General features: G+C 37.8%; 1 protein-coding gene across 1 annotated transcript in view; it reads left to right on the plus strand.

The window, feature by feature from the left end:
• Window positions 1-561: 561 nt before the first annotated feature.
• The window catches only part of LOC122559963 (phosphatidate phosphatase LPIN2-like), a 76,738-nt gene continuing 49,845 nt past the window's right edge, over window positions 562-27,454 (plus strand). The window contains exons 1-3 of the mRNA XM_043710072.1: window positions 562-655; window positions 24,438-24,638; window positions 26,083-26,178. Coding sequence (XP_043566007.1) covers window positions 572-655; window positions 24,438-24,638; window positions 26,083-26,178 — 381 coding nt within the window. The 5' untranslated portion in view covers window positions 562-571. The remainder of the gene's footprint in view (window positions 656-24,437; window positions 24,639-26,082; window positions 26,179-27,454) is intronic.

A 27,454-nucleotide genomic window follows, 5' to 3' on the forward strand; every position in this document is an offset into this window, starting at 1 on the left:
GGGGGGGTCGACGGAGCGGTGTGTGTTTGGACGTGCGTTGACAGCGGGTTGTGTTTGGATGGGGTTCGACAGAGCGGGGTGTGTTTGGACGGGCGTTGACAGAGCGGGTTGTGTTTGGACAGGGGTTGATGGAGCGGGGTGGGTTTGACGGAGCGGGGTGTGTTTGGACTGGTGTCGACGGAGCGGGATAAGTTTGGATGGGGGTCGACGGAGTGGGCTGTCGAGGGGCAGGATCAAGGGAAAGGGCCATTGGAGGGTGGGTCAAGGGATGGGCTCTATGGAGGGGGGGGTCACAGCATGAGGTTAAAAGGATGGGTATGGTTGGGAGGGGTGAAGGGATAGAGTTAATGAGGTGGATCAATGGATGAGGATGACTGAGACAGTTTAGGGATAGGGTATATTAGATTGGTTTTGGGGAAAGGATTTCTGTTTATTAGTCAAAATTATTGTAAATGTTTATAGATAGTGTTAAATTCTTTGACACTTACCATGTTCTGAGTTTTTGTGCTAGATTGCTGGAGGTATGGTACATGGCTGATAATTGGGTGATTTGAGTGTTGCTAGTATTCAGATGATTATTTTGGCACTGGTGACCTGGCTTTTAAATGTGATGGTTCTGGTTCTTGGGGTCTGGATATTGACAACTGTATTCATGGTAAGAGCAACTGGTGACCCGTGGAGAAAGTGAATTTATTGAGTCCTTGGAATCATGGTGTCCAGGAGCATTCCATGGTCCTGGTTATCTAGTTTAACACTTGTGACGTTTTATTTTGATTTTGGGATCTGGGTGTATTTGCCAATGTTTTATTTATTTCCACAATGTTGTTGCCCTGAGTTTGGCCTTCTCTTTGAATTGCAGAAGTCCACCTGATGATGATGTCCCAATGGTGACATATAGGGAATTTCAAATAAGTGACTCAGTGATAATGAATTGTATCTGATTGGAGAGGAATTTGCTGATGACTATGCTAACTGGGTTTTCCTTAGTTGAGAAGTGGAAAGTGCTGATTAAGTTAATCAGGTTGCCTAACTTTCTTATTGTGCACCTGCTCCCAGATTTAACAGCCACTTAAATGTCTACCCTACCCTGACCAGAATACAGATCTTTAACCCCTTTAATGCTTAAGTATTGTACAGAAATGTACAAATGTTTGCAGTCTAAACAGTGGCTTATTGATATTATTAATATGAATTTTGAGGTTGTTGAAGCGGAGGCACATTATTTGGAGTAATGATAGGTGATAGTTTGAGTCATAGGTTGGTTGGTAAATTGAATGCAGAAATGTAAGGGCAAACTTTTGGGTGCTGCACAATTGGGTGAACAAAACTTTTGGTTAGCCTTTGGCACTCCCACCTTTCTCCAGAGTACGCATTTTTTAATTTATTTTGTTCACAGTTTTGGAATTATTATCCAGAGGTCATGCTGTGGGAATAAAGCTGAAAGTAACTAAGCCAAATTTATTTCCATGTTCTATTAATCTGAAGTGGTTCTACTTTACAAGCATGTCTGTTATATGGTACTTTATTAAATGCTTTTGAAAGTTTGTACATATACAACGTTTGTTGCACTACCTTTAAATTATTTGACACATTAACACAACAGAATAATAATCAGATTAACCAAGCATGAATTAGCTTCAACAAGTCTGTTGGCTGACCCTTGTAATCTATTTTCAAACATTGATTTCAGTCCCTTTCCCAGCCTATTGTCTAAATACTTGTCATTGTTTGCCATTGGACTGAGTTTTGAATTCCAAATCCTAACTAACTATTTCCACATTGACAGTGTTGCTGTTCCTTGCTATTACGACTGTTATCCAATTTGTTACTCCATGATTCCATTGTTTGAATGCCCAAACCACACTACCCTGTATAATTTTGCACAAAATCCCATTTTCTGTTCATGAACTTGCATTGGCTTCTGCCCCATAACATATTAAATTTTAAGCTAATCGTTCTTATCCATTTTCTCAATAACCTTTATGATCCCATCTGGACAAGACAGATTCCAGAATGAAAACTGACTTGTTAGGCTATAAATTTTGTTCCTACAATTTGGTCATCTTAGTGGTCAGTCACCAACATATTCACCAGACACTGTTGTCATGCTTTTAAAAAGAGGATGTATTTATTTCAAAAAGAAATGGAGAAAATGTATATAAGGCAAGTTGAAAAGATTTTGTAAACAGAAAGACTCAGCCCTTTACCCTGCAATATCCTTTACAGACATTCAAATGACAGTGAAATATTGGTGTCTTCAGTGTCTAATTTCTTATTCAACTGATAAGGTTGCAAGTGTTTCCTTTTGGTCACTTTCTGTACATTTACGAAATGTGATTCTGTCTTTTCTGAGATGCACAGATGGTTGTTAACTCTCTGACTTTGATTACTTTCAGACTGCTAAAAATGCTTAAGATTTCTTTCCAACTCTAATGCCCTGTGACTGCCAGAATAGATTTTTTTTTTCTGAACTAGACCTGGATGTGGCCCTGCTTCATCTGCCTCTCTCTGGTCCACAAGTTTTAAATTAGCAAACATTTTAGCAATTATCTCACCAGGTGATTTGCTTACACATTTAGCATAAATCACATGATTTCTTGGAAAGGCTGAGTAAACAAATTATTATTGCTGAAACTTCTTCTGAAATTCTATGTCCAGTTATAGGAAAGGTCTTATTAAACTGGAGAGAGTTCTGAAGAGGTTTATCAGGATGTTGCCAGATATGGAAGGTATGAGTTATAAAGAAAGGCTAGATAGGCTGGGACTTTTTTCACTGGAGTGTAGAAGGTTGAGAGGTGACCTGACAAGTGTTTTTAAAATGATGAAAGGTATAGAGTTGATGGTGGTTGTCTTTTCCCTAACGTGAGGAATTTCAAGACTAGGAAGCACATTTTTTAAGATGAGAGGAGACTGATTTAAAAAAGACATAAGAAGAGGGAAATCTCTTATGCAGAGGGTGGTCCACATGTGGAATGAACTTGAATAATTCCAACATTTCCAAGTCATTTGGATACATGAATAGGAAGGGTTTGGAGGGGTATGGGCCAGGAGAGGAAGGTGGGACTAGTTTAGTTTGAGATTATGTTCAGCATAGACTGATTGGACTGAAGGATCTGTTTCCGTGCTGTATGATTCTATGACTCTATCTCACCAGGTGATTTGCTTAGATAGTTTGCATAAGTCGCATGATTTCTTGCAAAGGCTGATAGTAAATGTTTTAACAATTATTTCAGGTGAATTGCTTAGACATTTAGCTTAAATCACATGGCTGTTTGAACCCAATATTTTAAAAAAAGAACTCTGATCCTTGTAAAGTGACCATGGCTAGGACTTGAATGTTCAAGGCATTTTAAACTGCAGAAGAAAGGAAAGGCCAGTGGGATGGCTGTGTTACCAAAGGATTAACTCCGTACACTGGAAAGAAATTATCATGCTTCAGAGGATCAAAATATGGAATTCTTTCATGTAAAGATAAGAGATGCAAAAGGAAAGAAGTTTCTTGGGGGATTGGTTTATCAGCTCCTTGATAACTATGTTGGAGGACAAAGTATAAATGGAGAAATAATGGCTTGCAAGATTCAAAGGTATGGGGAGAAAGCAGGAACAGGACACATGATCAACCATGATCATGTTGAATGATGGGACAGGCTCGAAGGGCTGAAAGGCCAACTGCTAATCATGGAAAATCTTAATCTTTATGTAGATCAAATCAATCAAATTTGCAAAGGTGACCAGGTCGATGGGTTCATTGAATTTCTTTGGAACAGTTTCTTGAAACAACATGCTGTGGAACCATCTAGGAGCAGTCTGCTTTAATATTTCAGACCATGTGGAATGAAACTGGATTGCCTGTAGTGTTAGATGTAGGGGTAAATGTAGGGGAATGGGTATGGGTGGGTGCGCTTCGGCGGGTCGGTGTGGACTTGTTGGGCCGAAGGGCCTGTTTCCACACTGTAAGTAATCTAATCTAATTAACCTTTATAGTAAAGCATCCACTAAGTGAGCACAACATGATAGAATTTACACAGGAAAACTAAGAATTGTGGATGCTGGAAGTCTGGACATCAGTTCTGAAGAAGGGTCACTGGACTTGAAACGTTAATTCTGGTTTCTCTCCACAGATGCCACCAGACCTCTTAAGTTTTTCCAGCAATTTCTGCTGATAGAATTTACATTCAGTTTGAAGAAATTTTGGTTTGAAACAAGTGTTTTAAACCTAACGACAATTACAAGGACAGGAAGACAGAGTTAAACAAAGAATGGGAGAATAGGTTAAAAGGTAAAATGGTAGGGAAATCGTGGTAGACACTGAAGTAGACATTTCATCACTCTCAACAAAAATGTACTCAATTGAGAAATAAGTTGCCAAGACAAAGGTGTATCATCCGTGGTTAGCTAAAGAAGTCGAGATGGTATTGAATTAAAAGAAAGTAGTAAAATTCTGCAAAGATTCATGGCCGGCCAGCAGACTAGAAAATTCGTAGAAACTATCAAAGGATTAAAAATTAAAGAGGCAATTGAAGTATGAGAGAAAATGAGAAATAAAAATGAAAATAGACTAAAATATTCAACAAGTAGATAAAATGGAAAAGCAATGTAAAAGTGAGCACTGGTTCATTAGACGGTCAGACTGGGGGCATTATAATGGGAAACAGTGAGATGGCAGACATTTTGAACAAATATTTTGTATATCTTTGTATTGGAAATCAGGAAAAAAAACCCAAGAATCGTAGAAAAGCAGGAGGAAAGTGAGAGAAGAAAAAGAACAATCATAATAACTAAAGAAAAAAAATGTAGAAATATTAATAGGACTGAAAACCACTTGTGAAATGGACCTGAGAGCCTGCATCTGAGTGTTTTAAAGGAAGTGGCTATGGAGATAGTTGATATGTTTGTTGTGATCTTCCAATATTCCCTAGATTCTGCAAAGGTTTCAACAGATTGAGAAATGATAAATGTCGCACCACTCTTCAAGAAAACAGTGAATTATAAGCCATTTAGATGAACACCTGTCATTGGCAACACTAGCTTTCAAAACGCTGCTGCTTCCTCAGGTGGTTAGTGTTTCCAAATAAACCTGTTGGACTATAACCTGGCGTTGTGTGGTTTTTAACTTTGTCCACCCAGTCCAACACTGGCACCTCCAAGTCATTACCTGTCATTGGGAAATTCTAAAATTAGTTATTAAAGAGGTTGTACATGGATGTTTAGAAAATCAAAATACATTCAACCTGAGCTACTATAGTTTTGTGAAAGAGAAATCATGTTTGACAAATTTATTAGTGTTCTGTTAAGGATGTAACAAGTGGGGCAGATAAATGAGAACCTACAACAATTCAAAACAGTATTTGAATTTCCAAAAAGTATCCAATAACTTGTCATGTAAAAGGTTACTGTACAAGATAAGAGTTCCTTGTGTTAGGAATGATACACGAGTATTAGTAGCGGATTGCAATAATTTACAATCTATGAAGGGACTGATTTCAGCCAAATTTACTGATGATACAAAGATAGGAAAGTGAGTTGTAAGAAGCATTAAATAAAAGTCTGCAAAGCAGTATAAAAATGTTATGAGTGGGCAGGAATTTGGATGCACTTTGGCTGAAAAAAATAGAATCATTTAAATATTATTTGAAATAAAGAGACACTGCAGAGAAGTACAGAGAACTGAGTGTCCTTGAACATGAATCATAAAGATACTATGCAATTACTGTACATAATTATGAAGACAAATAGAATGTTGGCCTTGATTGCAAAGGCAAAGCAGTTATAGATGTAGGGAAGGTTTGCTACATCTGTACAGGGTATTAGTGAGACCGCAACTGGAATACTGTAGACTGTTCTGCCTTCCTTGAGGAAGAATATGATTGCATTTGAAGCAGTTCATAGAACGTTTACTAGCTCATTCCTAGTATAAACAGGTTGTCTTATGAGTCAAACCTGAGCAGATTGGGCCTATACTTGTTGGAGTTTACAAGAATGAAAGGTGATGTCATTGAAACATACAGGATTCTGGGGGGGCATGACATGGTAGATGTTGGAGGGATGTTTTCCCTCACGGAGAAACCTAGAACTAGGAAGACCATTTTACAAGAAAGGGCCTCCTGTTTAAAGCAGAGTTCAGGATAAATTTCTTATTTAAATGGGTCTTTGGATTCTCTTCTGCAGAGAGTAATGGTCATTGAATATATTCAAGACTGAGTTGAACAGATGTCTTCAAGAGAAACTTTCATACTTTTATCTTCCACTAGGACCTCTGTCAACTGAAATAAAACTAAAATCGTGATGCTTAGACAGAAAGCAGGCTAATGCTTTTCAGTGTTTACTCTGTCCCTCATAGAGCTCTACCATTGCAAACAATTACCAATTATTACCCAAGGGACTACACTTGTACTGTTTTAAAAAGTCATGGCTCCCTAAATATTGACATGTTAATCATTAAACAGTCTCATACATACAGATGAAAACCCACATACCACTCCTTAAAAATCCAAACTCTAAAATAAATCATATTAGAGATATAATTCAGACACTTTGCGTCACAGTTTGGAGACCAAAACTGCAAACAGTGTTTTCACAAAAGCCCTGTATGTTCTTCAGAAACTTCTGCCAAAATTTTGTTCTCCAACTCACTTAAAGTAAAGGCCTTTATTTCAGAATGAGAGGTTTGAGGATTTTTTTACTCCACTAATAATCAATGTGTAATAATTAATGATTTACCTTGTTTGATAACTGTGCCAGTGATTCTTTAGATCTTATGGAGTCCTCTTTGACAAAACCAAATAGTTCTTGAGATACATTCATCTTGGAACAAATTATGGCAAATTATATGCCCAGTTTAACCCCCCTACCATTTTGCTTAACATTGTCAAAGTCATTAGATAAAAGTAATGTTGTGATAAGTAACACTGCATTATGCCTTTATATTATGAAATGGACGTGCTGGTGTTGGACTGGGGTGGACAAAGTCAAAAATCACATGACTCCAGGTTATAGTCCAACAGGTTTATTTGAAACTGCAAGCTTTCGGAGCCCTCGCTCCTTCTGAACTATAACCTGGTGTCATGTGATCTTTGCCTTTTTATTAGGCACACTTAGATATACTTTATATATCCTCTCCTTTAAAGGCTTTCTCAAGACCATTGTGAACTGCCAAATTTAAAATTCCTTTTGTAGCTCTTAGTATGTGCATCTTGTCTTCTCACTTTTTTTGCCCCTTTTGAACTCCATTTTCGTTGTAAACTTGCCTCGCATGTTCCTCCATGCCATTCATCACTGTTGTCAGCCTATATTCTTTCCTTGTGACAATCTTTCCCATAGAGTTAAATTTACTAACCATGTCACAATGCCACTTTATTTCAATTCTGTCTTCTCTGCCCTACCACAGGATCACTGCCACTTCACGTTGTCCAGCAGCACCTTTACATCCTTGCACATAGTGATGTTGATATTCATTATCTTTGTAGGTGCATGAGTTTCTGCATGAGTTATCCTGCCTTAATTACTGCAGTGTCATAATCACTTTCGCTGGATTATCTATGGCACCTCCCCTTTCTTCAAGTGTTTTGCCCAATTCTCTCTTTTACACCTTTCTAGAATTCACATCAGGTTCTGACTTCACTGTTAAGGTCCTGCCCTTCTCCCTTTGCTCTGATTGTGTGGTCTACTTCAAGCTCCATTAGCTTTGTCTCCTACTCTGCCCCTTTATCATCATTAAAGCTTACCATCATGTGTCCTCAATTCTACTTCCTCCCCATTCCCCTATTGGAGAATTTTAAAAAATCTCCTCTATCTGATGAACAACTTTGTTGCCTCCATTTTCAAACTCCGTATTTCCTGTGAATCAATCATTATTTATTACCCTTGACAGTTGCCCTTTTAAAGCCCTCATCTTTGCTGCCTTAAGTCAGGAACAAAAACTACTGACAGAGCCCAATATCAGTTGTCATGGTCATAATGATCACTACTGAGCTTACTCCTGGGTGGGAATCGTAGGCTCTTTTTCCAAGACTAACCATCTGCCCAAATACCTTTCTCCACCTGCTCCACCCTCACTTCCAATACAAGTATAAACAGACCTTGGATTTCTTTCTGAATTAAAGAAGCCAGTGAAACCTAGATTGTGCCACCATTCTGTTTTCCCAGAAGATATTGCCATGTGTTAATTGGCACTGGCACATAATTTTTTTAAGCTGGGGCTTTTATTTTAAGTTTATACTTATCCTGACCATTTTGAATATTTTAAACTTTGGCTACAGTATTTCCTCTAAAACACATTGCGGCTGCAACAATATATGCAGTGCCCTGTCGCATAGGATGCAGTAATTTAAAAACCTTCAGAACCTGTGCTGCGTAATATGCAGCATAACTGATTTGCATTTTTTAAAAAAAACAGTATTTTCCTGTAATCATTTGGCACTGATCTGGTATGGAATACCTATTCTTGTGAATCATTCCATAATCTTTGACAAGCTTACTGTGGTATAGCACTCCTGCTGTTTCACCAGAACTGCTTTTTTAAAAATGATCGACAGTAGTTATACGTTACCACCCATCTGCAACCTAACCTAATTTCCCAGGAAGAAGTGTGCTACAGTGACAGACATGACAGATTCACCAGCAGGTCTGTCACTCCATCTGATGTAGAGAATGTGGACCAGCTGGATAATTCTCAAAATGAGTTGCAAAGGAATATCTGCCAATAATTGAGAATATATTATTGTTTTATAAAAGGCTAAATTAGGCATTTTTAGAGAGAATCTGAGAATCACTTCTGTCCTCAGTGCATGGATGATAATATACAAGGGGAATGTATTACTAATGTCAATTTGGACAAGACAATGCATATTAAACAATTGCTTTGGAGGTGAAACTTCTGTTATCATAGAACTTTAGAAACTTATTTTGGCCACTAGCCACTATTGTGTAGTTTCTGCATAAAATTAAGCAACAGGGAAAATAATCTATTATTTGCTATGTTTTCCTGACTTTTTGTATTATTATTCCTGAGATGGGTAATTGGCCTGATCCAGCAGTAGCTGCTTGTTTTGTTAGTGATGCTGTGAAGTAGTGTCATGACTTCTCTGTACTCTATTGCTGCTCATAGCATCATTACTTTGTGCATACTTAGGGTCAAAAGTATCACAACATTTGTGTAATGCTGAGTCTTCATGAGACAGCTTGCTTATACACCTAAGTTACTTTTGGCAGCTGAACATTTCATCACTTTCTCTCTGGTAAGACTGTGTTCTGCAGATGCATGTTTTCATGTTTATGCAAAACTGCAGTCCTTGGCAGATGACTTCTAAGAGAGAATAGCCTGAAAGTCCACTGCTTCGTAACATTTTATTTTGCGAGTAGGTTAAAACGGCATGCTGCAGTAGTACTCGATCAAGTGATATTTTACATAACTTTGGGGAAAAAATTATGAATTGTAACTGCATAGATCATTCGACCCATTATGGTTTTGTTTCCTGAGGAGCATTTCATTTACTGCCACACTGCAACCCTCTTCTCAATCTTTGCATGTTTCTACTTTTCACATTGTTAGTTTATATAGAAAATACAGAAAAGAGTTTGGTGCAAAAAGAGGCTACACCACCAAAAATATGAACCACCCAGCCTAATTCCATTTTCCAGTACTTGGTCCATAACTCTGGAAGTTGTGGAACTTCAGGGGAATATGCAGGTTGAATGAGTTGGGGGTTTCTGCCTCAAAACTTTCAGGGAGTGAGTTCCATGCCCCCTGCCACTGTCTGGATGAAAAATGTTTCCTCATCTCTGCTCCTCTACAATTCATTTTAAAACTGCATCTCCTAGTCAGTGACATAATCTCTCAGGGAAATGAGTCATTCCCATTCAATATATCAAATCTTCTCACAGCCTCGTACACCTCAATCAAATCTTCTTTAGTCTCCAGTCTTCCAAGAAAACCAATCTGACAAATCTTGTACTTTCAAATAAACCTGTTGGATTATAACCTGGTGTTGTGGGATTTTCAACTTAACATTTGCAATTGGTTCTTTATATTAAGAATCTAAAAATCTCAAAATGAGAAAGTACTGGCAACTCCGTGTCCTGGTACCAGATTTACATTATTACTTTAGTATCATGCAATCTTACAGTACAGGAGGGGATTATTCAACTCATACCTGTGCTGAATCTTTTGAAATAACTAACCAATTAGTTCTTACCTTCACAGCACTAGTCTGAAGCAAAACCTTAGTTGTATTGTAAAATTCCGTCTTGTTTGCAATTTGAAGTCTTCAAGTGGCACCTGAGGGAAGAATGATCAGTTGCAGGTTTTGAGAAAGAATCAGCAAAGTGTCACACATGGGTCAGAAGAACTTGAAGTAGGCAATTCAGCACCTTGAGCCTACTCCAAAATTTAATACAATTCTGACTTCACCTTCTCTTTCTCACTCACTCCCCATAACCCTTTAACACTTGCTAATTAAAAAGGATTTATACATGTCCTTCCGAAAAGTAGATATTGTTAGTTTTTTATCTGGTGAAATGGAAAGTATGCATTTTTATGGCTCTCCTACATTAGTAATTGATTAGAAAGTGTCCTGCTCCCCTCCCTCCAAAAATCAAATATGACAGGCCGTGCAGATGGCACTCTCCAATGCTCTTCAGTTATCAAGTTTTCCTTACAATGGTGTCAAGCTTATTAGTGTTACAGTGCAGAACAGCACCATCTAATGGGAAAAGAATAAAACCACTTAAGATCTCAATCTAAACTGAAAAATGTGTACAAATTATATGGGTTTTGACATGACTCTTTTTGTCTGTAAAGAGACATTTTATACACTATAGAGTTTTTCATAACCGTGATTCTTCTCAAAGCATTTGATGACAAACAAAATACTTTGAAATGTAGTTACTGTTGCAGTATTGCCTGTCTAACTGTATATCATCTGTGTATGAATATATTTATATTTTCTCAACTACAGGCTTGACTTTTACCTGTGACTTACAACAACTTCTCAAGAATAATGATACTAGGTGCTGTTCACTTTTCACCTTGGAAGCCCACTGGCTCTTAAAACCCCAAAACACTGATTTCTTAACAGAATACAATTTTTGCTCAACTCACATTTTATGACCTCCTTAAATACACTAGCAGCTCTTTATTCTTCAGAATCTGAGCCTTGTATGAATTGCAGGGTACTGAAATAGTAAGGTAGTTATGGATGAATAAAGATGCATAGCAAGTTTGGTCTTGGTATTCCAACATATTCGTTTGACTACAAATTATTCTGCAATATCTTCTAACTCAAACCCAAAGTATTTAAAAAAAGGGAAATACGTTTAGGAGTAATTTTTATTGCAAAGAGGAATAAACCAACCAAACTTTGAAACCCCAGAGATTAGAAAAAGAAATACTAGAAGTAAAAGTATAAATAAATTAGTGGTTGATCTTATCATCAGGCTGGAGCAACATATTTTGAAGTGCTGTCAAGTAAGAACAGAGAAGATGGTAAAGGTTGGGTGTGTGTGGCATTATTCGTCAAAGCCGGTATTATGGTTGCAGAAAGGATGTTTGAGGACTCATCCACTGAGGTAGTATGGACTGAGGTTAGTAACAGGAAAGGAGAGGTCACTCTGTTGGGAGTTTTCTGTCAGCCTTTGAATAGTTCCAGAGATGTAGAGGAAAGGATAGCAAAGATGATTCTCAATAAGAGCAAGAGAGACAGGGTAGTTGCTATGGGTTCTTTTAACTTTTCAAATATTGACTGGGAATACTATAGCTCGAGTACTTCAGATGTTTCAGTTTTTGTCCAATGTATGCAGGAGGGTTCCCAGACACAGTATGGAGACAGGCCAACAAGGAGTGAGGCCACGTTAGATTTGGTACTGGGTGTTAGATTTGGAAGTGGGTGAGCAGTTTAGTGATAGTAACTATAATTCGGTTACGTTTAGCGATGCAAAGAGAGATATATACTGCAGGGCAAGTGTTATATCTGGGGAAAAGGCAAGTACGATGCGATTCGGCAAAATTTAGGATGTATAGGATGAGGACGGAAACTGCAGGGGATGGACACAATTGAAATATGGAGCTTATTCGAGGAACAGCTACTGTGGGTCCTTGATAAGTATGTACCTGTCAGGCAGGGAGGAAGTTGTTGAGTGTGGGAGCCATAATTTACTAAGGAAGTTGAATCTCTTGTGAAGAGGAAGAAGAGGCTTATGTTAGGATGAGATGTGGAGGCTCAGTTCGGGCATTTGAGAGTTACAGGTTAGCCAGGAAAGACCTAAAGAAAGAGTTAAGAAGAGCCAAGAGGGAACATGAGAAGTCGTTGCCAGATATGATCATGGAAAACCTTAAGGCTTTCTATAGGCATATCAGGAATAAAAGAATGACTAGAGTAAGATTAGGGTCAATCAAGGATAGTAGTGGGTTGTTGTGCATGGAGTCAGAGGAGATAGGAGAAGCGCCAAATGAATATTTTTCGTCCGTATTCTCACTAGAAAAAGACAATGTTGTTGAGGAGAATACTGAGATACAGGCTACTACCAAGATGGGATTGAGGTTCACAAGGAGGAGATGTTAGCAATTCTGGAAAGTGTAAAAATAGATAAGTCCCCTGGGCCTAATGGGATTTATCCTAGGTTTCTCTGGGAAGCCAGGAACGAGATTGCTGAGCCTTTGACATTTAAAAATTTTTTAGATTAGATTAGATTCCCTACAGTGTGGAAACTGGCCCTTCAGCCCAACAAGTCCACGCCCGACCCTCCGAAGAGTAACCCACCCAGACCCCACTTCCCTCTGACTAATGCACCTAACACTATGGGCAATTTAGAATGGCCAATTCACATAACCTGCACATCTTTGAACTGTGGGAGGAAACCGGAGCACCCGGAGGAAACCCACGCTGACACTAGGAGAATGTGCAAACTCCACACAGACAGTCGCCCGAGGCTGGAATCGAACCTGGGACCCTAGTGCTGTGAGGCTGCAGTGCTAACCACTGAGCCACTGTGCTGCCCCAATTTTTATGTGGTCATTGTCTACAGGAATAATGCCAGAAAACTGGAGGGTAGCAAATGTTCCCATGTTCAAGGAGGGGAGTAGAGACAACCCTGGTAATTATAGTCCAGTGAGCTTCACTTCGGTTGTGGATAAAGTGTTGGAAGAGGTTATAAGAGATAGGATTTATAATAATCTGGAAAGGAATAAGTTGATCAGGGATAGTCAACATGGTATTATGAAGGGTAGGTTGTGCCTCACAAACTTTAGAGTTCTTTGAGAAGGTGACTAAATAGGTGGATGGTGGTAAAGCAAGTTGATGTGGTGTATATGAATTTCAGTAAGGCATTTGATGAGATTCCCCACAGTAGGGTATTGCACAAAATACAGAGGCATGGGATTGAGGGTGACTTAGTGGTTTGGATTAGAAATTGGCTACCTGAAAGAAGACAGAGGCTAGTGGTTGATGGGAAATATTCATCCTGGAGTTCAATTACTGTTTTGGGTCCACTGCTGTTTGTCATTTTTATAAACTACTTGGATGAGGGCAAAGGAGGATGGGTTAGTAAATTTGCAGGTAACATTAAAGTTGGTGGAGTTGTGGATAGTGCAGAAAGATATTGTAGGTTACAGAGGGACATAGATAAGCTGCAGAGCTGGGCTGAGAGGTGGCACATAGTGTTTAATGTGGAAAAGTGTGAGGTGATTCACCTGGGAAGGAGCAACACAGAAATGCAAATTACTGGGCTAATGGTAAGCTTCTTGTAGATGAGCAGAGTGATCTTGGTGTCCATGTACATAGATCCTTGAAAGTTGCCACCCAGATTTATAGGATTGTTAAGAAGGCACACGGTGTGTTAGCTTTTATTAGTAGAGGGATTGAGTTTTGGAATTATGAGGGCATGCTGCAGCTGTACAAAACTCCGGACATGGGGTATTGCGTACAGTTCTGTTCACCACATTATAGGATGGATGTGGAAGCCTTGGAAAGGGTTCAGAGGAGATTTAGTAGGATGTTGCCTGATATGCAGGGAAGGCCTTACAAGGATAGGCTGTAGGATTTGAGGCTGTTTTCATTGCAGAGAAGAAGGTTGAGGTGTGACTTAATTGAGACATATAAGATAATCAGAGGGTTAGATAGGGTGGACAGTGAAAGCCTTTTTCCTCGGATGGTGATGGCGAGCATGAGGGGGCATAGCTTTAAATTGAGGGGTGACAGACATAGGACAGATGTCAGAGGTAATTTCTTTACTCAGAGAGTAGTATGGGCGTGGAACGCTAAACTTAAGGGTATTTAAATGGTCATTGGATAGGTACATGGACAAAAATGGAATAGTGTTGGTCAGATGGGCTTCAGATTGGTTTCACAGGTCGGCGCAACATAAAGAGCTGAAGGGCCTGTACTTTGCTGTAATGTTTTATGTTCTATGTTGTCACATAGGCAATAGGACAACTTGTAAGTAGATTTAAAATATATCAATTTTTAAAGTTAAAATAATAACTGTAATGAAAGAAAAAGCCACCTAGTGTACACTTTATTGGAAGTCCTCAGTATCTCATTCCTGATTCTGAGAATTGCATTGAATCAGTGGCGCAGAAACAGGCCACGATTCAGTTGTCACATCTGGCACCTTGGTTCCAATTATGTCTTCTAGTTCTCTTGTTTAAGATGCTATGCATGTTGGTGTATATGCAATTCAATTTATTAATTATTCTTATTAACTTTATCCTCACCTTTTAAAAATAAATTCATACTTCTAGTTTATAGTTGTATTAGAGTCATAGAGATGTACAGCACCGAAACAGACCTTTCGGTCCAACCCGTCCATGCCGACCAGATATCATTGTTCCTATTCTTATCCCTCTCCTTGATTCTACCTTTATTCCCAATTTTTTCTGGTTTTGCCCTCATACTCTTACAACTGTGTTTTCATCAAATCCCCTCCTCCATCCCTTTATTGGGGTCGAGATCTAGGCTATTAAGGTAAAGAGCAGCAATTGATTAAAACTGTAATTTTTCTATTACAAAATCTTTAAATTACTGGAATAACAATAAACACAATACACTATAGTTTGCTATTAAACTTACATTTGTAAAACCCTTGAGAATGAACTGTGTGGGGAAGACAAACTTTGTTAATAATGGCACCAGTTCTAATATGCCAGTACTTGTACAAATAACTGTAAAATAACTCATGTTAAAGCCTTTATTATCACCAATGTCTGAAAAGTGCATGCTAGTACATTTGCATTCAAAGCTATTTTTGGAACAAATGGAAAAGAATTGAGTGGACAATTGATGAACTCTTTTACAGGTTTGTATGTGAATGATGCCAGTCATACATTTTAATTGTTATTTTATGCTGCACTGTAAACAGTGGGATGGACTGTATCACTAACTGTGCTTGGAAAATAAAGCAATATTGTACTGAGATTTAATTGTTACATTTGGGTGTAAAATGATTTTCTGTGAGGAAATCAGACAACAATATAGTTATTGTCCAACCATGAAATGTTGCAAATCTGTTCATTTTGAAAATTAAAGTACATTCATCCTGATTTGCATGTATGCTGTCTGCATGGACGTGGTGGGTGGTGCAGGGTGTGTTTCCTATGTGCTGTCAGTCATGAAAAATTGGTTTTCAATGTATGGAGGACCTCAAATCCTATGTGCTGCATTGAAGAAGTGGATGGAAGTTGTTCTGGAGTTCATTATGTTGGTGTGGAAAGAGTGCATGGTGCTGAAGTAGTGCGACCTCTCCTTTTGTCAGAGGATGCTGAGTTTCCAGTTGTGGTCAAGAACTGAAAGTAATGTTTGTTGAAAGAAATCTTAAATCTGTTAATCAGTTTGCTCGACATCAATTTTCTTCAGTGGTAAAAAATGTCCCTCTTGTGACATTGTCACCTTCAATTTGGGTAAGTCATGATTTTGGATATCTTGCAAGGAACTGAATTCATTTACTTTGACCAACATTTGTGTTTTCTATGTTGTAATGTAGTCTATAAGTCATCTAATTCTATCAGATTAAAATGCTAGAATTTAGCAGGGTCATTTGATATTCTCTTAATTTTTTTTAAGTGCGCCTTTAAGTTTTATTTCTGGAGAAGTGTATTTTTGTACATGGCTAAAGTGTAAAAAGGCAGAGGTGGTAGTGAAAGATCCAACCTGTTTATTTTTTCTTAAGTTTAACTTGAATAGAAACTTTCCTTTCCTGATTCCTTTGCTGAAAGCACCACTGTCATCCTTTGTGATCCCATCCCAATCTGTATTAGTTATGTGGTGGTAAGCGCAAAAACATTTGACCACGGCTGGCATCATCCATGGAAAGCACTTCAGAGGGTCAATGCAGACTCAATGAGCCAAAAGGCTTCTTTCTGCACTGTGGGGATTCATGATGCTATGAATTTGAGTTTGACACCATCCTCACTTTGCATACATGTATTTCCAGCAGGAATACGTAACAGGGAGGGGCCAGGAACCTATTCTAGTTTTTTTTTTCTGTAATGTCGGACACACAAGTCAAGTGTTTCCTCATTTCCATAGCAGCTAAGATCATCTAGCAAAGTAGGATGTAGGAATTGAATGTAGAATCACGCTGCAATGCAAAGATACCCTACAACAACTTTTTTCTTTTGCAAACTGTCATCTTAAGCCTCCCTGTTAGCTACTCTACCCTTAACTCCAGCAACATATGTGAATAGTTTCCAGACATTCCTGTCCTTCCATCTGATCATTGGGCAACCTGCTGTAAAGTTTCACCATGTCCTACCCTTGAACATGCATTGTTCTCCAGGTTCTGACCAATATTTTTTCCTCAAGCCCTGTCTGAGTTCATCTTATTAATGAGTCTATCTTCCAGATACTTTGACTCTATTCACACTGAACTGTTGACCATCTAACTTCCTTTCCTGGTTGCAATGTTAGTTGATATTGTTATTCTTTCTCTCTATTCTTGTTGTTTTTCTTCACCCTTCAAATCTCTTTTTATCAACCTTGATGCGGAGGTGCCGGTGTTGGACTGGGGTGGTCAAGATCAAAAATCATGTAATACCAGGTTATAGTCCAACAGGCTTATTTGAAATCACAAGCTTTTGGAGCACTGCCCCAAAGTTCACTTGACAAAGACGCATTGCTCTGAAAACTTGATACCACGTGACCTTTATCAACCTTCTCCATGACCTGACCTTTTTGAAAAACATTTTGTCTTGTCCAAGCTTTCCTTTCTATCCAAATCCTTCCTTGGATTGTAGACTTCCAAATCCATGCCCGCCTTTTCCGTAAAAAGAAAATACGATTCTGTCTACGGTTTTTACTGAATGAAATTGGCATTTCATTTGCTGTCTTGGATTGTTGGACTGAGTGGCTTCCTTTTGAATGAAATGCATAATACTGCCCTGTAATCAAGCAGGCTAGTTATTCCCTCTCAAATAAACCGAACCTTGATTTGGCAATCTGATCTAATGGTACTAAATGGTACTAAATTTTATCTTCTTGTCCTTTTTTGTTTCTTTCCTTTTTTTTATTCAATTCATTATCCAGTTCAAAATACATGGAATAAATTCAGGCTTACAGCCACTGGCATGTTAAAGGGAACTACCTTGGTTTGTGTGACTTCCACTTTTTGAATTGTATACTTTTGCCCTATGGAAAAGCAACTTGCCTGTAAGAATGTGCGGTAAATAGCATTGAGTTTCATCTGGGAAGTCATGCATATTAATTTGATGGAATTGGTTACTTTGTGAGGGGTCACTTTGATAAAAGGAAAGGTAGAAAACTGATCAAGTATTCTTTTTAAAAATAAGTGGAAAATGTTAATCTATGTATTTAAGAGTCTAAGTCTGTTTGAAGCACTGCAGTTAGGCTGTCTCACAGGAATAAAAATAGAATATGCTGGTATTAGTGAGACAGTTTGGCAGCATGTGTAAATTAAACAGTTAATGTTTCACGTCGATGATTGTTTAGCAGAATTTCGAGGACTTTTTGGACTTCTGGGAATTGTTGATTTGACCTTTTTACACTGAGAGGAATGCATCATTGTTTGCTGACTGAGAAAATTAAATGCAGTCAGGGAAGTTGAGTGTGAACCTGATGTTTAGTGAGTGGAGAGTTCAGTGAAGAGACAAGGGTGGGAGAGGGAGGAGTTTTTTTTACTTTTGTTTTCCTACCTTTCTCACCCTGTGTGAATAGATTTTTGCTCTACTTCAGAAAAATGAACTAGCTATTTAGTGTCTAGTAAGTGGGTAAAGATTATTCCATTAAGTTTACTGTGGTATAAAAATTGGTGATGAAGTGAACACACATTCTTCAAATTAGTGAATAAGGTAATGAAATTATCAACTAAAACTTATTAAGGATGGTAGGACAGATCATGTGTCAAGGCTGCAGCTTTTGGGAGTTCCTGGGTATTGTTGTGATTCAGAGCAAACCTATCTGCAGCATGAACTTGAAGTTTGAGCATCTTTGTCTCAAAGTTTTAACTGGAGGCAGAATTGGAGACTGTGATGCATCAGAGAGGCAGAAATAAATTTGAGTATAATGTGGAAAAATGTGAAGTAGTACATTTAGGCAGGAGGAATGAAAAAGCAGGGTAATACTTAAATGGAGAACAACTATGGAAATATGAGGTATGCGGGATTGAGGTGTTCTCGTGCATGTATCACAGAAAGTTATTATTGCAAGTACAGCACCTAGTAAGAAAACAAGTAGGATGCTGTCTTTACTTCTGAGAAGAAATGAACATAAAAATATGGAAGTTGTGCTTCAGTTATAGAGGATATTGGTTAGAACAAATCTTGAATACTGTACAAGTAGAATATAAATGCTGGCAGTGGTTTAGAGGAGATTTACTAGCTTGGTGTCCAGAATGAGTGTCTTGACTTTTGGAGAAAGGGAGGACAGGTTGGCCTTGAGAGGTGAATTAATTGAAACATATAAGACCCTGAATGGTTTTGACAAGGTAGAGGTGGAAAGGGTATTTTTGTGAATGAATCCAGAATTGGGAAGCACTGTTTTAAAATTGCTGGTTGCCCTTTCAGGAAAAGGATGAGGAGTTTTATTTTCTCTTTAAGGATTGTGTGACTTTGGAACTTAGTCTCAGAAGGCGGTAGAGGCAGGGTCATTAAATATTTTCAAAACAGAGAGATATTAATCTTTGCTCGACAATGGAATCAGAGGTTATCAGGGTATATGTAATTATGAAATTCAAAGCACAAACCGATCTTATTGAATGATGGAGCAGGCTAGCCGGCTGAATGGTTCATCTGCTCCTATTTCATTTACCTATATGACTAATATCTGACAGCAGTAAATCAGTTGCTGTTTCACATTCAAATAGGAATTATTCACTTTAATAGAACAGTGCAAAGCAAATAGTGGTTTAAAAGATTAAGGATTTTTGGATCTGAGTAAATGAGTGCATGTAAGTATCAATTTCTTCATTTGAGCACAGTACAGCCAGGTTTCTAACATGACTGTGAAGCTTTGAAGAACCTTTACCCACCGGTACTCATGGTACCTTCTTTCCCTGAATCACTCAAAACTGAATTATATTGTGAACAGTTATATATAATCTCCTACTATAATACTGGTGCTTCTTCACTTCCCAAACTGGATCCGTCATTACTTTCTTCCTGGTTGGATTGGACATATTTTGATCAAAAACCTTTGAACCTCAAAATACCTTACATTCTGTACTTTTCCCAGGTTATATTCATGTCATGGAGGGGGAGGCAATGGCCAAGTGATATTATATCTAGACAATTAATCCAAAGTTCCAGGTAATGTTCTGGGACTCATATTTGATTCCTGCCATGACAGATGGTAGAATTTGTATTCCATAAAATCTGCAGCCAATCTGATGAATAGGAAAGGTTTGGAGGGATATGGGCCAGGTGCTGGCAGGTGGGACTAGACTGGGTTGGGATCTCTGGTCGGCATGGACAGGTTGGACCGAAGGGTCTGTTTCCATGCTGTACATCTCTATGACTCTGACTCTATGGTCATTGGACAACCCATCTAGTTCACTAATGTCCTTTAGGAAATGCTATTTGCCATCCTTGCCTGGCCTGGCCTGGCTTATGTGACTCCAAACCCAATGTTTGACTTTCAGCTGTCCTCTGGGCAACTGGGGATGGGGCAGTAAATTCTGGCTTTGCCAGCAGTGGCTCTATTCCTAATTAGCATAATGAATGTTTCAAAAAAATGAGATTTTTTTTGGATAACAGGTTTACTCATCCATCTCCTTTTCACCAATTGAAATTATTGAAAACAAATGACATGCAGCAATGTAGTAGCTTCCTATCTTTATAAATTTGAGCCAAATTGATTTAGTTATGAACCAAGTAGTATATAGTAGGCTATGGACCAAGTGCAAAGTCGAGAGTGTGGTGCTGTAAAAGCACATCAGGTCAGGCAGCATCCGAGGAGCAGGAAAATCTGCGTCCAAGTGCAGGTAAATGGGATTCGTCTAGTTTGGTGTTTGGTCAGCATAGAAATTGTGGGCTGAAGGGAATGTTTTGTGTTTGTATGACTCTATGACTATTAAACAAACTAAAGACTTTAAACAAACTAAAAGCAATATGTAAACACTTTAGCTTACTTTAAAGCAATTTATCTACTAAATTACTGAAAATAACCCCCATTTAGCTTTTAAAACAACCAAAAGTTCATGTTATCATAATGCTTTGCTCTGTTCCTTAAATGAACACTTCATTCTCAGGAACTCGTCCAAAGTGATTCTTAGCATCCCTGGGTTTGCTTCCTATCTTTTTCAACTCCTTGTCTCAGACCTGATTTGCATGATGTGGGATGAATTGAAGATTATTCACACCAGCCAAGATAGACAAATCTTCCAGTCATGTTTAAATTCTTATAAACTTAATCTCTTCAATCTGAAAATAAATTTGTTAGGCAGGAGTTAGAACAAGACATATGAACTCATCGTTCTTCCTTTTTACCTGGAATTAAAGAGAGAGTGTATTTCTTTTTATCAGGATAATACAGGAAGTTCTGAAATTCCATGACTAGTCACTCTGAAATTTAAGAGCATATGTTCAAACAATTGGCAGCACTTGATACACAAATGAAACTCTGAGATTAGCTTCAAAGAAGTTGACCTTTAAAGAAGTTGGATGCTAAAATAATAAATTTCACTGAAAACATTGGACTTGATATCTGTTATTCAAGTGAGTTTTTAATACCTGTGAAAGCAAATGTTAATTTAATTGACAGGCAAAGATGTTAGCACTTAACTATTATGCGCTAATCCATTCTCCATGACAGTGATGTCATTTTTGAATTTCTTTCTCAGTGTTCTATGTTCAATTTGTACTCCGACTTGGATTTTGAGGAGCTCTCCTGCAGGTTTCTTCTGCTCTTATTGTTAGTATTAGAGATGTAGAGTCATAGAGGTACACAGCGCAGGAAACGGTCATTCAGCCCATCGTATCTGTGCCAGTCAAAACAACCACATGACTATTCTCATCCCATTTTCCAGCACTTGGCCCATAACTTTGAACACCTTAGCATCACAACTGCACATCTAAATATTTCTTGAATGTTTTGAGCGTTTCTGCCTCTTCCATCCTTACAGGCAGTGAGTTCTAGATTCCCCACCATCTTCTAGTGAAAATGTCTTTTTTTATTTGTTGGTTTCATGCACTTTCTCTCAGATACACTTTATCCTGTCACACTGATTCTCTCATCCTCTAGCTTAGTATCATACAAATCCATAAATTCTTTTACATTGTATGTAAATTGCACTGGACAGTTCTACAGGTTTTGTGCCAATTTTAAAGAGTCATATAGTCATACAGCATGGAAATAGACCCTTTGATCCAACTCCGACCAGACATCCCAATCTGAACTAGTCCCATTTTCCAGCATTTGGCCTAGATCCCTCTAAACCTTTTCTATTCCTGTACCCATCTAGATGTTTGGACTTTTCCAAGTGAGTAAAATTGGCGGGAAATTTAAATATAACTTGATATGGACAGAATCATCAAAGGTAGATTGAACACATTTTTGGGTCAAACCTTTGGCTTGTGCCCTGGCAAGCAGTCATTGCCTCCATGTTTTATTTTCTGTTTGAGTACAAAGTCACATGTCATTTGGGTAGTGAGCTGGAAATCAAGCCCTACTATTTTTGGAGTCATCACAATACTTGGGTTTATCAAATGAATCAAAAATCTCCAGTTTACTTCTCTGATAGTCACATATTAACCAGATTTTTGTAATTCTCAAGAATTACCATTTATTGCAAATAAATAGATGCTGCAAGTAAACAAGTATAAGCTGTTGGCATACAACTCTATCAGTTAAAATTCTAATGTCATGTGCATACACACATACAGATTTGGTCACTCAAGTTTTCAGTCTTCTGTCTACTTATCATAGATCATTCTGATATCAAAGCAAAGGGGCATCCAGCTGGAATGTTCATAGGTTAGAAAAGAAGCTTAAATACAAGTTGTTACTATTGCACTTTATTCTGAAATAATGCTATATTAGATTTTCTGAGCATTACCTTTGTAATCAATACATTATGTTTACGGCTTTGGTTTCCAAGGCAGTGATTTTCACCAGTTAGTCAGCTCTTTGACTGGATAATTGCTCTTGTTATCAGGTCATATCACAGAGCATGATCTGATGAATCATAACGACTAAAGGGTGTATCTAACTTGTATTTGAATTACCCATTGCTATCAGAAAATGTGAATTAACAGTCATCTGAATACTTGAAAGTGAAACAAGTCGCTCTTTATTGAATATAAAGGCTTTAATTTTAAGACTTTAATATTAAGGCTTAAAAGAGTGAAGTGACAATAGATGGCTAAGTGTAGTTGGAAGTTGAAAAGTTTCTATAATCTTGCATTGTTTAAGAGAAAATGTGGGCAGCGGCTGTTTTAACTGAGTTAAAAAATGTTAAAAGAATTTATAGTGTTCCTCTAGCTTCCTTGATGTTTCTTGGTGAGTTCTAGGAAGAATCTGAGATAGCTATTGCTTAATAGGCTGAAATTTCTTTTCCACTTTGGGTATCACTAGGAGTTTATGTTGCTTGATATTTGTGCACTGCGTGTGAAAGATATCTTTTAATAGGATGGGGTAGTCTTGATGACTTATTGTTATTGCTTGTAACAAATTATCAAAGGAGCATTTACAAGGTTAGATCTTTTTTACATCAACTAGACAGCAAACTGACATGCATAACTTAAGGTCAACCAGTAATAATGGAACCGCTGCGAGAGATAGAAAAAAAACGAGTCTTACACCTGTTCTTTGGGTGCTGATGCATTAGAAACTGAGAGCTGGAAACATTTTTAGACATTAAGATATGTATTGAAACCTTCCATGGATCATATTACTATGGAAAGCATTTATTTTCGATCGTAGAAGCCCAAGTTTGTACATAGAAAAATGACAGGGAGTTTTGTCTTTGAAAGAAATCTCAGGAACTCTGTGGTCAAAGTGTACATTACTGTGGTAATGCAAGAATGATAATGGAGCAGTTGTTTACCCTTTTCCCAGTGAAAATATCTATCATGCAGTCACCGACAAGAATAGTAATTATACAGGTAGCTATGAAGAGTTTTCATCTGTAGTGAATTAATTATATTATTAATAAACAAAAGCTGTAGATTCTAAAATACTGGCAAATTTTTGAATATATAAGATGTTAGTTGGAATACTTTTTAGCACATTTCTATAGAAGATATGCAAAAGTGCAACAGTTGTTTTGACGGTAATACCCGGCTGAGAGCCAAAATTGAGAGGCTTTGAAAGTCTTTATTTACTCTAACACAGAAATCTGAAGGGATATCTAATTAAAATTCTCAATTCTGAGAAGGTGGAAAGTAACTTTTTTTCATAGACCCACAGAATCAGCAATATACTTTATACTTTTAATCCAATTTTTTCATGCAAAGGATTATGCAAATATCCAGTCTAAATGACTGTATAAGCCGAGCCAATCACAATAAATAAGAATAAAAGAATTCAAAAGAAATAGAATCAAAACTGAGACCTGCAAAACAGAATAAATAATGCAACAAGCATAATGAGCTTAAGACACCACCTTCTGTGCTGATATATTTATGAATTTATTATTTCAAATTTGTCTGTCTTTTAGCTAATTCAGTACTGGTTGGAGGCTGGAAAAATCCTGTCCTGCTGAAGAAGAGTATTCTCTTCCATAAAACCTTAAGGCTGTAATTGTTAGCAAATCCGTTAAAAAGTCCAGGAAAATGAAGCATTACACCAAATATCTCCAAAATTTAAAGGCGTTTTAGTATTCTCTTTTCATGCAGAAAGGATTTATTTTCCCTCTAGTTACATTATAATTTAATCATTCAGCATTCCTGGTTTGGAACCTGTTTTTAATATGCCATTTAATTCATTGACCACGAAGTGCTATTATTCAGAGACTTCTGATATATAGTAACTTATTTTCTTTTAACTTTATTTCAGTCCCAAACCATGAATTATGTTGGGCAGTTGGCTGAGCAGGTGTTTGTCACGGTGAAGGAGCTTTACAAAGGATTGAATCCGGCTACCTTGACAGGATGTATCGATGTCATCGTAGTGAGGCAGCCAGATGGCTCATACCATTGTTCACCCTTTCACGTTCGTTTTGGGAAGCTTGGGGTATTGCGATCAAAAGAGAAGGTGGTAAGTTCGCTTTGTCAACGTTTATTGAACCTATATAAACAATCTATGTAATGGGCCTCAATTCTTGAACTAATTGCTCCAAACCTTTTCTCTTGTTTTGCATTTCCACAATTTAAAAAAAAAACATCAGTTTACAACACCAGTTGTAGTCAGATATGTAAGTAATTCCTGATAGAAACATTATTTTGTCATTTTAGTATTTCAACTATTTTTAGTAAGGAATATACTCTCTGAAACCTTGCACAGATGGTGGAAGAATTCTAAACTAAAATTCTACACTTAGAATTTCTGGAAACTAGCCATAAGTTGATATAGTTCTGTCATTTTAGTTCCTTTCTTCACTAAATCTCCATATCACTGTGCATTATCCATCTGTAGAGGATTGAAACTTGTTTATGGTAGTGTGACGGAAAATATTAAGAAACTTCATAGAGCTTTAAACTCTTTTTAAAAAATGTGCATTTAGTGAACCAATTTTCATCAAATATTTGTGCTTCATAATGATAGAAAATGGATTTTGTGATTTTAGAGGATGTGAGAATTGAAATTTGATATAATGAGAGCTTTCATTAAAGTTATTTTTCTGAATCAGTTATGTTGTTGGAAATAATACAAGTTTGCAGCATTATTCTGTTGCAAGTAATGTTCATGTGAATACCCAACTTCTTAATTTACATTTAGAAACAATCCTCCATTCTAGAAAATGTAAATCAAAATCATATTTTGAAATATTCTTGAGCAACTCCTTAAGTAAATTGAAGTCTTGTGAGATTTTAAATTGAATAACCATGAGCTGGTGAAGCTTATTGCTATTTGGGCTGAAGCTATGTGCTTGTTTATTAATGTAATAGTTACAAGTATGATGAGAGACTGTAAACCATTAAATATTAATAGCACTGTTCTGAACAAATTTATTTTTATTGGCTCTGTCCTATATTGAAACACATAAATGGGCGGCACGGTGGCACAGTGGTTAGCACTGCTGCCTCACAGCGCCAGAGACCCGGGTTCAACTCCCGCCTCAGGCAACTCTGTGTGGAGTTTGCACATTCTCCCCGTGTCTGCGTGGGTTTCCTCCGGGTGCTCTGGTTTCCTCCCACAATCCAAAAATGTGCAGGTTAGGTGAATTGGCCATGCTAAATTGCCCGTAGTGTTAGGTGAAGGGGTAAATTTAGGAGTATGGGTCTGGGTGGTATACGCTTCGGCGGGTCGGTATGGACTTGTTGGGCCGAAGGGCCTGTTTCCACACTGTAAGTAATCTAATCTAAAAAAAAATGCTTCTTTACACTCTAAAATATTCTTTAATCGGAACCATGCAAAACAGTTAAATGATTTTGAAGCATGTGACTTTGAATACAGATTAGCCTTTTGCTGGATCTGACGTTCAATTGGAGCAGCGAAACAATGAAGTACTGGTCATGTACAATCTTTTTGTTTATTTCAGGTTGACATTGAAATCAATGGTGAACCCGTAGAGCTACAAATGAAACTTGGAGACAATGGGGAGGCTTTTTTTGTGGAAGAAACTGAGAAAGATGAGGTATGCTGTGTTTTAGAAATAAATTAGGTGTCTCACACAGCAGTTAAACTTTGGACTTTCATATTTCCAATATGTGTTCACTGTAAACCAATGCTGTAAATGTTTTACTGATGGGTATAAAGTGAGTGTCAGCCGTGGCTTCTGGTCAAGTTCATCGTATGCAGCTGGTTTTCATTCTTTGATTCTGATTCAGAAATAATAAAATCAAAAAAAAGGTTAAAATTAATTCCAATAAAATCCTTAAGAATAAATTCATAGTTGTAGTAATTTTTCTCATTAGGATTTTTGAGAACTGTACAGATTTTTTTCCTAATACTACTTTGCAGCTTTTAGAAGCAGGAGTTTAAGATTCACTCTTCTATTAGATTGTGCCTAATCTTCCTGCTGCTGTTCTGCATTCATTAATGCATTGACCTAACAATGATATATCTATCACTTCATGAAATGTCTAATTCCGCTCTCATGAAGAGTAGCAAGTTGATCTGACATGATTAGTAGCTATTTAGGAGATGGAGTTCCAATTTTTCTCCTACTTTTTGTGGAGGAACAAGTGCTACCTGAATTTTTTTTCCAGAACACTGTATGATATCTCCTTTTTTTGATAGGTTAGCTGAGTTGCCTGGATGGCTGATTTATGATGGAGAGTAATGTCAACAGTGCTGGTTTAATTCCTGTGCCTGCTGAGGTTGCCATGAAGGTCCCACCTTCTCAATCTCACCCCTCACCTGAAGTGTGGCGACTCTCAGGTTAAACTCACTGCCAGTCATCTCTCTCTAATAAGAGCAATCTGCTAGGACTGTGGTGATTTTACTTCCAATTTCTGAGGGGCATAGAGTGAATGGAAAGGCATCTTTTCCATTAGTAGAGAGGTTAGCAACTAGGGGACATGTAATTACAAAGATGTAGAAGGCTAAGAGGAGATTTGAGAACTTTTCTTTCACCATTTGAGAATCATGGAAGATGGAAGTCACTTGTGAAGGACTGGATTAGTCAGAAACACTTGTAACATTAGCGCATAGAGTCATAGAGATGTACAGCATGGAAACAGACCCTTTGGTCCAACTTGTCCATGCTGACCAGGTATCCTAAATTAATCTAGTATCATTTGCCAGCATTTGGCCCACATCCTTCTAAACCCTTGCTATTTATATACCCATCCAGATGCCTTTTAAATGTAATTGTACCAGCCTCCACCACTTCCTCTGGCAACTCATTCCATACACACACTATCCTCTGCTTGAAAACTTTGCCCCTTAGGACACTTTTCATATCTTTT

The sequence above is a fragment of the Chiloscyllium plagiosum genome, chromosome 20 (genome assembly GCF_004010195.1).
Source record: "Chiloscyllium plagiosum isolate BGI_BamShark_2017 chromosome 20, ASM401019v2, whole genome shotgun sequence".
In the NCBI taxonomy this organism is placed as follows: Eukaryota; Metazoa; Chordata; class Chondrichthyes; order Orectolobiformes; family Hemiscylliidae; genus Chiloscyllium; species Chiloscyllium plagiosum.